The sequence below is a fragment of the Ambystoma mexicanum genome, chromosome 12, assembly GCF_040938575.1.
Source record: "Ambystoma mexicanum isolate Mex_15411 chromosome 12, UKY_AmexF1_1, whole genome shotgun sequence".
In the NCBI taxonomy this organism is placed as follows: domain Eukaryota; kingdom Metazoa; phylum Chordata; class Amphibia; order Caudata; family Ambystomatidae; genus Ambystoma; species Ambystoma mexicanum.
In genome coordinates this window covers 872154084-872165574 of record NC_090936.1, presented here as the reverse complement: position 1 = coordinate 872165574, position 11491 = coordinate 872154084, and the positions used below count along the sequence as shown (strand labels likewise).

The 11491-nt window shown below is 45.6% G+C and overlaps 1 protein-coding gene across 1 annotated transcript in view; it reads right to left on the bottom strand.

Moving 5' to 3' along the window:
* Window positions 1-203: 203 nt before the first annotated feature.
* LTA4H (leukotriene A4 hydrolase) overlaps window positions 204-11491 on the bottom strand; it is a 590002-nt gene continuing 578714 nt past the window's right edge. The window contains exon 19 of the mRNA XM_069629348.1: window positions 204-1067. Within this exon, the coding sequence (XP_069485449.1) occupies window positions 941-1067 (127 nt within the window). The 3' untranslated portion in view covers window positions 204-940. The remainder of the gene's footprint in view (window positions 1068-11491) is intronic.

Here is an 11491-nt window from a genome sequence, read left to right as displayed (position 1 = left end):
AAGGCAGAATCCAAGAATCCTGGCAGTGATTGAGCACATGTTGGGTAAAAGCATTTCACAATGCTAGCTTCATCCAATCACAGGTGTGACATTTTGTTTGTGTGGAGATGGTACTGCATTGAACATGAAGTTAGCACAAAGCAGCACATTTAGAATATGGAGGCAGCCCCCAACAGGAACGTTACAAGCAGTGAAACAATGCAAAGGTTTTAAAAATATTTATTGATACCATTCATACATAACTGGCTCAAATTCATTATAAATGCCAGAAGTGGATCTTTACAGTCAGATCATAGAACTGTCTGCCATTTTACAATTGAAAACGTGTCTGCACTATGGATTTGAAAAAGCAGATAGAAAACATAGCATTCCAGTTATAAATATATCCGATTAAAATGTGTGCTTTTCCCCCTCTTACAATAGGAGGGGAATTTAATATAATGGTACACGGGTTGCCCAATTTTCTTTCATAACGTGGGCTGCGAATAGTCACAAAATATGCAGCGCAAATTTGCCTCAGCGCTGCATTTAGAGACTGATTCTAATCAATAATAAATAAAAACAATGGCTCTCATCATAGATTGCGGTTGGCAAACTAACTCACAAATATACAAGTAGGATGTTCTCAGTTACCAGACCAGGCAAAGTTTACCTACAATCCTCATCCGCCAATGGTCTATACCATGTATAAAATGGGGTTTATATATTAGAATGCCACTCGGAAGAAATACCACCTTCATGTACAGCTTTCATAGCAAAGTTAAATACACTGTACTGTGCATTCGAATTCTTTGTGATGCAAAATATAAAATATGTCAACTTCTAAATTTGTGATAAAGTATTAAAAAAAACTGACGATACATAGGAGTCTAGCATCAACAATTAATCACCTTTACATGATGTGAGTTAGATGAAACAACGTTGGCAGTTCAAAACAAGATTATTGGGCGGTGACCACCTTCAAGTCTTGGCCTACAAGCATGGCAGTCACCGGATGCATAAAGGGTCTGCGTTCAAGGTACATGGCAACTGCTTGATCACGAGCCTTTTCAAAGTTATAGAGGTCCCTAAAAGAAAACACATTCAGCATGAGTTATGGACTCAGACACAAAATCCATTTGCAACACTGAAAACATTTAAGAAGTATTTTAACCACAAACTCCTTCCCATCAACAATAATGACTCATAGCATGCATTAATGTAGCATATTGGTATGAATCAGTAACGTTGCAGTCTGCTGAACAAACAGTTTGCAAATGTAACACGAAAACGTGATATGGCTTGACTTAATCTGAATCACTGGCAATTGTTATGGGTAGATTCCATTGCATTTTGTAATCCATATGTGCCATTAAAGAAGGGGAAAAGCAGATTCAAATGTGTTTTACCCATGCCCCCAAAAAGGGGTACAACAGCCCCCACATCCTTGCCACACAGGGAAACAAAACACAGGTATGTTTTGGCTGTGTTCTGCTTCAATGAAGTAAAGTTTAATACCCTATAGTGACTAAGCACACTGCCTTGCCACTGGGATGAAGGGTGGGGTAGACAGGGAGGCTGGATGATGCTACCAGCTAAGCAAAGCTGGGTCCAGAGTCCATTGGCACTGTCAAGATACCTGGCTCACCCAACCAAACCCCAGCCGTGTTGCAAGAGCCGGTCACCAGGAGAAAACCTTTCACTTTAGCCCTTAAAAGAAACCTCACATTTTGACTAGGTCCTGGAAATGTGTTATCCTGCTTTTTGCAGTATTCCCCAAATCAAAAAGTGTGCAACTACCAGAATCACACAAGAGAAGGAGGGACCAGATCTGCTAAATCAGACTCCACTGTGGCAGTCTCTTCTTCCCCATGAGCAGTCTGACAAACCAAGATGGGGGCCAGGCTAAGTACGGATCCATGTAGGAGAGCGTGGGGGGGCTCCCAAGGAACAGGAGAGAAACAGACCAGAGAGCAGTAAGCAAGCACAGATTAGAATACACCAATGCATATAGTATAACAGGGGCAGTTCAACTGAGGAAGTGCAGGCTGAAGACTTGTCAACAGAGGATCGGTGGTTGGCACAGTACAGGAGCGTTTTGGAGGCAGAGATAGAGAAGGAGCAGGAACAGTAGAAGTGGAAAAGAGGCTGTAGAAAGGAGACTGGAGAGAAGGAGAGGAAGAATAAGGAGAGGAAGAATAAAGAGCAGGTGCTGGTTCTGAGATATGTGACAGCCAAGGAGACGGTAAGTAGGAGAGTAGAGAGGAAGACGAAGGCGCTGAAGAAAGGTCAGGAGGTGGAGGATGATCAAAGGCAGGGAATGAGCACAAGGTAGAGTAGACAGTGAAAGACATTGGGAAGGGGAGGTGAAGATACCTACAAAAGAGGGTGAATGAAATGCAAGGGAGAAGTCAGAGGGGATAAGCTTCAGCTAAGAAGAGGCTGCGGGAAAGAGAAAGAAGCAGGCATTCTATGCCTGACACAAGAGTTTGAGGGGGAAGGAGGTAAAAGCATGTGGTGGAGCATTAAGGGTGTGTGTGAGGAACCAAAGGATGTCTCACCCCCTAGTCCTCTGGGACTTGTCATCCAGGTGGATCCAGTTCCTGGGGGTGGACCAGTGCGGGAGGACCACCTGGGTGAGTGGTCTTCAGGGAGTGGGGGTGAGGCGACCGATGGTGAAACGCAGTATTCTCCCTTTCCCGTACCCGTGACCCCTCCTATTTCATATGATTCTCCGATGTCCCAACCCCCCTTTTCTACACAAACACTGGGCAGAGGAAGAAGGCGACTGAGTAACAAGACTAACCCTTACATATCTCATTGGACGTGTCCCGCTAATCGGGTCAGGCACTTGAGTCTAGTCACATACATCTGATACCCATTAGCTCTCCCCACATGGATAAAATGCAGAACATAGAGACAATCTGAGCAAGGTGGAACACGAGAAGCAGTAGAACTTCTGTGGCCGAAGGCGAACGTAATAGAGCAGAGCAACGGATCGAGGGACGAGAACCAAGGGAAAGGAACCCAGGAGTTCCCGGCAGGAGGTTGTTGCGTCCAAAGAACAGTAAGAGATGCATAGAGAAGGTCAAATCCCAAACAAGAAGACTGCATTGTGTTTCAAAGGTGGCCGCAACCCTCCCAGTGAACGACAGAGTTCGGGAGGCGAGGTCAAGCCTGTGGCATTAACCTTGACTCGTGAATTAAAACGGCGAAGACAAGAAAAGAATGCACACAGCCAGTGAGTTGGTGAGCAAAATGAAAGACACCCAGTGTTAAGTAAAGATTGAAGTCGCAACAATATATCTTACAATTGAAGGCTGCACGTGTAAGGATAAGACACAAATAAATGCAGACCTTGGAGAACAGAGTAGCAGAGTGGTATGGCGAAAGGAAGTAGCCCACTCGAAAGTCTCTGCGAAAGGTGAAATGTTTTGTTCTAAAGCCACGAAGTGAATGAACTTTAAAAAGCGTGATGATCAAGATTGACCCAGGCATAAGGGGAAGTAGAAAGTCAACGTTAAACTCTTGTGCTGATGATATTGAACTACACAGACCAAGATTACCACAAGATAACACAAGAGTGCGAGCTGAAGGGAAAGTCAAAGTGGTCCTGCGGAGGTCTATAGTAAAAGCCTTGCACATTTGTAAAACTTTGACAACAGGAAAAGGTCACAGCCCGACTGAGGGAGACCGGAAGTGTGATAAGTTAGGTGAAGGGAACCCCTACAAGTGCTGTGATTGAGGGGTCCAAGCCCGACAGAGGGAGACCTATGTGAACGTTTTAGTTGAACTGGGAACCCTTTTGTTGAACTGTGAAGGAACTTTTGGAACGCTGGAAAAGTGACTTTAACGTAGAAGGCCAGGCGGGCCTTGATCTACGCTTTGAACTACTATGTTTTGAGAACCTCAGTCACAGTGTGTCATCCTGTCTATGGGGCCCGCATTACTCTGTGCTGTCCAACGTGGGGAGGAACGCTAACTCAGCCACTTTGATTCTTTATATTCTAACACTGATTTTCCTTTGCATACATATTACCCTTTGCACACTTTTTGTATAAGAGATAGGGCAGGCATTATGATTTTGTTAGTATAGGCCATTTTGATTTGACAGACTGACTAGGACTGTGCTTTCTTTATTATTTGATGGTAGAGACTACTCCCATCTTAGCTATAGGGCAAAGCAGGAGTTTTTCCAAACCCTGATAATGGAATAAAGGTTTTACAAACTGTACCTTTTGTGTCCGTGTCATACTTGTGATACCATGCCTCGATTATAGGTGTAAGAAAGAAGCTATAGTGAGGAGAGAAGAATTAGGGACAGGCCCCTTAGGCACAATGCTGTCCTGAGCCATGAGAAGGTGGAGAATGGGGTGTGGGGAACCACCACCAGGTCCTCCAAGTCAAAAGCAGGAAGGTGATACTCCTCTAACCTGCTAACCCGCCTAAGCAGCCTAACCCCGGAAGGAAGCGCTGGGGCTTTGGTTAGTTGAACCTCAGTCTCCATTCTGTCACTGCCAAGATCTGGAGGGCAGACAGCTGGGAGCTTGGTGGAGTCGTCTGCGGGGATAGCAAGTGATCAGGCTGAGAAGGAGAAGACAGATCAAGGAACCAAGAGTGTAGCGACACCTAAACCACAAGACATTGAGTGACTGAAACTGGCAAGTCTTCCAGGAAAAAACCCAGATTGACAGCCTTTTGTTGAACCTGCAAACTTCTGATAAAACCAAGAGATCTGTTTTACATGTACGCACAAGGAAGCAGAAACACACCAAAATGTTGAGAAAACAATAAATGTACGTTTACTGCGTAAATGGTAGTAAACTAAAATGATGAAAACCCATTAAATCGTACAAGTGTGCAGGAGTTGCGGGTGTGTCCCCCCTTCCCTTGTATGGTATAATGGGTTTGAGGGTTGCAGTGATATGCCCCGCAGTCATAAGGCAGGGATTGTGGCAGGAAAACAGATGTGCAATCTATGTGATCACTGCGTGCCTGCATTTTCACATTTGTAAATTCTGTGGGAAATGTTTGTCTGCGCAGTGATCACACAGAGAAGCCATCCTGCTGTTTTGTAACAATTTTTCTTTAGTTGGCCCTTTTTGTGGGTTTACCCCACCACAACTAATTGTCCAAACCTAATTTTAGAAACGTACTGAATTAATCACAACGAATGGCAATTACTCTGTGCAGCATCTATCTGATAATGTTTACCAATACAGATGGGTGTGCAGTACGCCAAATGGAGTTGTCCAATCGGTACTACTGTCATTCCTAGTGTGCCTGTTCACAAAGGATAAGGCTCAGCATTATACACAGAGGAGGACTTTGAATTGAAAATGGTGGCCTGCCAATACAAACAGTAGAAATTTGAGATGACGGTCGTGGATGAGCATGTGGAGAAAAGCATCCTCCATGTCCAGGGAAGTCAGGGAATTTCCCTTGGTCAGTTGGCTGAGGATCGTTTGCAAAGTGACCATCTAGGATGATTGGGAACATGGCATTTGTTCTGAAATCGCAGGTCTAGGATGGGTCTCAAGCCACCTGGCCAGGAAGTATCGTAAATAAACCCTTAGATTCCACTGGGAGCGTGGCACCGCCCTACCAGACAGATTGCAGCATTCGTGTTGGAGAGTGATCCACCACGACAGGGTCAAAGCCATGCCAGCAAGGGCACCAGCATATTCTCTCTTTCGAGAGACGTAGTAGCCAAGGGCCTGCAACGGGTCAAGCCGATGGAAACATTCCTCTTCCTTAGAAGAGGAAGACATAGGAAAAAAGACAGGAAGATGGATCTTTGGAAATTACCTTTGGGAGAAAGGAGGGCCTAACTCTCAAGGTGACCGCCTCCTTGGAGAAAACCAAGTAAGGAAGCTTAACAGATAAAGCCTGGAGCTAGCGGAAGTGATGGCGACCAGAAAAATCACCTTCAGGGAGGGCAACCTTAAACAGAAATGTTGGGGTTCAACCGTAACACCCATTAAAAACGACATTACATTTAAATCCTACGCCGGGACCAAAAATTGACAAATGGGAATCATATTAGAAAGACCCTCAGTAATTGAAGAACTTTAGGGATCGTGAAGAAGAGCTCTGCTCTGGGTTCACTTGAGGGTGGAAATGGCCGCAAGATACCCCTTAACTGTATCAATATCCAGGCCTGTCTGGGCCAAGGATAGCAGATACTCCAAAACAAAGGATGTGGATCACGTACAAGGGTCCAGATCCTCCTCTCTTCACCAAGCCAAAAACCTTTGCCACTTGCAGAAATAGATGGATTTGGTGGCGGGCCTTCTAGCAGAAAAGAGTATGTCCAGAACGCCCTCTGACAAATACCATTTCTTGTATCTCAACCCTTCAGCAGCCAGGCATGAAGGTCCAAGCTGCACAGATTCGGATGAATGACCTGAATCTGAGTAGGAGAGGAGGTAGGTCCTCTGCGGTAGGCATCAGGGAGGGCGAGATGGCCATGTCCAACAACTTCAGGTACTACATTTTCCAAGCCCAATACGTAGTATCAAGATCATTGGGGACCCACACATGCATAGCCTCCCGAGAACCAGCGACAGCACGGGGATCGGCGGGAACACAGAACAGATCGGAGTCCCACTCGACTCAAAGCGCCCCCCTCGCCCCCCAGATCTCAGACAATGGCACTCATTACGAGTCCGGCGGTAGCTGTGCTGGTAAAACCGTCAGGCTCCGTCAGACCCGTAGGAATTTACCGGCTCCAGACTTGCTGGAATTACCAGGGCATTACAGCCCCAGTGATCCGGTAATTCCGGAGCCGGCATTATGTAAATCCCCATTCCCGTGGAGTCCCATAGGACTCCACAGGAATGTGGAAGTGGAAACAGCAGCACCATGTGGTAATGGTGCCGGTGTTTGTCACGTCCATCTGCGGCCGGTGGCGGTACGCCCACCAGGTCAGACCTGGCGGGTGTAACACCACACGGCCACAGAACTTGTAGTTAGCCGGTCCGGAAAACGGTGCTGGTACGGTTTTACTGGCACCATTATATCGGACCGGCAAACTTGTAATGAGAGACAATGGCATTCCCTGGAGCATAACCACTTGCACTTACTGGTCACACTGGAAGCAAGGGGATCCACTGGAGGAGTGTCCTTGAGAGAAAATCTCCGCCAGAACTTCCTGGCGGAGCACACACTCGTTGGAGGTCAAAAGACTGTCTACTAAGAGCATCTGCCAATACTGTTAGGGTATTGTGTTCTCCAGAGCCCAGAACCACAACCTCATTGCTTCTCTGCACAGAGGCAAGGAGCCCACACCTCTCAGTTTGTTGGGGTAATGCATAGCTACCATGTTGTCCGTTGGGACCAACACCGTATTGCCATTCACAAAGGGTAGAAAAGAGACTCAGGCCAGCCTGATCACTCAACAGCAGCAAATTGATATGTTCCAGCACTCCAACGGGGACCACATTCTGCTCACTACAAGGTCCTGAAGGTGAGCGCCCAAGCCATTCGGGCATGCATCCGTGTCCAGAGGCACCTGGGGCCAAGTTTAACAAAACAACAACCCTCTCAGGAGGTTGCCCTTCACAAGACATGAAGATAGTCTGATGTTCATCCCTGAAACTGACCACAGAGAGCTCAGAAGCAACTACAGTGACATCATGCAGAGTTGGGCCTCTGGCATCACAAGGATACAGGAGGCCACAAGACCCAGCAATCACATCCTCTGGGGCATCCCTTGAGTGGTGGCTCCTCTTCTTCAACGTAGAAGAATAGTGCCTCGAAGAACCACCGGGAGATCTGAACTTCTTGCAGTGTTCCTTCTTTTTCTTGTACTTTTGAACTGGGGACCGTTCCTCAGTGCCACGGTCCACGCCCGGTGACCTCAAACGGATGAGCTGATCACCTCTCCTTGTGAAAAAAGGTAAGCGATTTTGATTCTCGTTCTCAAAGCATGTATGGGTGCTCAAATGGCATGATGTGCAATCCTGCGTGTCATGGCCCTTACTGAGACAGTTAAGACGAATCTGGTGTGGATTCGAAACTGACATTTGATGCCCGCTAGCTATCTCTGAATAAACATCTTTCCAACCATGTTTGTGGTGGAATTCTGCAAGTTCATTTTCAGTGCAGCTATTCATCAAAAAAAATTGTTCTACAGTTCCCGGTTCCTCTATTAATATATCTCTGCCCACTGTATAATCTTGCCCACTCTACTCTTTTGCTTTTATCTATACAACCGGACGATTGCAAATCTCTTGTTTTCAGTTGGTGCCTTGTGAAAATGGAGACTCAAAATCTGAGTCCCACTGGCACATTTCCAGTGGACAGATCCCACGTCTTTTGCTTTTTATAAAATAACAAATGTTATTTTATTTATTTTATTTATATACTTCTATAGCGCCGTAAGCCCGCAGGCATCAGGGCGCTGTGACACACAATGGGTACAGAATTAGACATACTGATCTCTGGTTCCGGTGGGTATCAAGAAAGACTATTTAAATAGGTGGGTTTTCAGGAATTTTCGAAATTGTAGGTGACTTTCTTCGCTTCTCAGTGCTATCGGAAGGGCGATCCAAATCTGAACCGCCTTTACTGTGAATGATCTGCCCATACCGAATTTGAGCCTGTGTTTCTGTTCAACTAATAGGTTTTTACCAACTGAGCGAAGGTGTCTCTTGGGTGTATAGACTTCGATATTTTTCTTCAAGTAGTGGGGCGCTTTGCAAAAAAGGCATTTGTGTACCAAGGTGAGGGCTTTAAATCTGATCCGGTCTTTGACTCTTAGCCAGTGGAGAGATTCTCTAGCTGTGTTAACATGGTCTCTTCTAGCCAGTAGTTTTACAATCCTGACAGCGTCATTTTGTATGACTTGGCAAGTATGTATGTCTTTGGCACTTCCCCCTATCAATAGGACATTGCCATAGTCCAGCCTTGATAACACTACTGCCCTGGCAATGGTAGCCATGTTGTTGTCATTCAAGAACGGTCTGATGGCCCTCATTAATCGCAGAGAATAGGCAGTATTCTTACGAAGGAGATTAGCCTGGGCCTCTGAATAAACCGAGGAGTTCATCATCATACCCAGCGTCTTTACTTGACTGGAGACTGTGATGATGGCTTTTTTATCTGGAATGTTTTATATTCCCCACCCAATTTATCCAGTTGACGGCTGGAACCAAATAGCATAAGCTCCGTCTTTGAATCATTTAGGCACATCCAGTTGGATTGCATCCATTCATCAATTTTGCTATAAATTGCGCCTAATTTCTCACTGTCTTTCTGATGTGATCTCGCTCCGTTATAGTCATGGTTGCTCTCCGTCATATTTCAGATTCCTTCTACCCTACTGTAAACTGTGCGAGTAGCTCCATTACCTGTACAAAGTCACCTATACCAGACTAGGTAGGTGCTTGTTCACTTCACTATCCGTCCTCCTTCCTTGCTATAGCCTTATAGCAGCCAAGGTGTCATGGCCAAGGGCACTCAGGCAAACCCTAGGTTGCCATCAACTATTGCATCCCTCTGCCACAAGCCCCCTCCTTTAAAGGGTTCTGTTGTTGCTTCATTGAGACATAACATCTTGGCTACAGACTGCAGTGCATATGGGGAGGGGTGGTGGAAATCTAGTTGGTTTTTGACTCGGTCATTCCCCTTATTTTTTTATCCAGCACTCCATTGCTTTTTCTGGTGCCAAGAACGGACTCAATCTTCCTAATATTACCAGGACATTCAAGGGGTCATAGAAGTCTGCCTTAAATTCCTTAACAGATGACAACCTAACTGGAGGTGTTATGTTTGGAAATGGTCTTTCCCTTACAAGGCTGCATTTGACTTTGTACTAAAAAACCCAAAGCACATCCAAGGTACTATCATTTACGAAGATCTATACAAAGCAACTAGAAAGATGGGGCGTGCCAAGGGTAACAATTCATTTAACTTCACACAGTAATTTGTTGGCTGCATGAAGCAAAACAGGCACAGGCCAAGACACGTCTGTCTTGGGGACCATAGGGAGATTTGTCCTACTTGACCCAAGAGAGCACCAACAAAATGTTGGTAATCAATCAAGTACTCCTTTCCCCAGAAGATGAAGTAGTAGAATGCTTGTTTTAAGTGAATACAATGTACCTCGACTCAGTCGGAGATGGAGGCACAGGAGTTGAGAACTACTGAAGAGGAAGCTAACAACAAGGCTGAAGCCCCAAGAGGATCTTCGGCAAAAATGGGGTCTCACACAACCGTTTCCATGGAAAAGCCAAGAGTGCAGGGTTCACACAAAGTACCTGTCTTTCACTCAAGTGGTGTGCAGAAGTAACAGCAGGAGCCACCACTGGGAAGATAAGGACAAGGAATTCCACTGTGGTGTGCTTTAAAAATACAGATCAAAAGCAACTCAGTCCAGGGTGCCTAAACCCCCTCCCACACCCCCTGTGGTACCCAGACAGAGTGGCACCACTTTTGGAGGCTTCTGTGGAGAAGCCCCATCAAAAAGTGGAACAAAGGGCTCGACTTGGGTTGGAGTCACAGAAGAGAACACAAATGCCATTTTAGAATAGAGTTCTGGCAAAAAATACCAACTGGTGAATTAATATTAAATAAATTAACCGGCGGTATGTTCGAGGCTATAGGAATTAAATAATTAAAGTTGGTAGCATCGAACAATGGGAAAATCCCATAGAGATATATTTGCGGTCGAATATAAAAAGTAGTATCCACTGCCACCAGCCAAAACTCGATCAGGGGGGACAGAGACGTGCCCCCTCAAACAACAAACCCCGGGGCAATCAAATTGCCCCGACCAGTACGTCCACAATGTGATGGTTTGTACTAGTTTCTGTTCATAATTTGGGACTAGTAAAGCCAATGGTGACTTTACATGCCCTGGGAGACAGTAGTCAATTCCAGGGTAAGGAGTCTATGTTTGGGGGTCCCTACGACACCCCTGGGTTACGGCACAGAGGATGCTGTGTAACCCACATCAAAAACACATGAGACCCTATGGAGTAAAAGACCCCCATAGCCCATAAAACACATGGAAAGACAAAGGAACACCTCAAATCATGTCCAAGAGTGGGAGTAAAAGAGTCTCACTCTTAGCAGGAGAAAAAAATAAACCCCAAAAATCCAGCAAAGCTTCTGGGGGACTCACTAGGTTTGGGAAATTAGCCTTTACAGAGAATTCTCCCTAACAGTTTGTCCCACCAGTGAATCTGCTTTAGAATGTGTGTCAATGCAGTAATTCTGAGTAAAGGTATGAATGGAACTCCATGCAGCTGCTTTGCAAATGGAGTCTAGTGGGACGTTTGCAATAAATGCCAAAGGAGCTCCTGTAACTTTGGTAGAGTGAGGGAATAGCAGAGCTGTATGCATTTCACTATCCATCTGGAGATGGTGTACTTTGAAAGGTGATCACCTTCCCTGCCAGGTGCTATGGAGACAAACAGTTGATCTGTTTTTCTTAGCGGTTTTGTTTTGTTTACATAGTATAAAACTGCCCTCCTTACATCCAGTGTAGGGAGGTTTTTCTCACCCG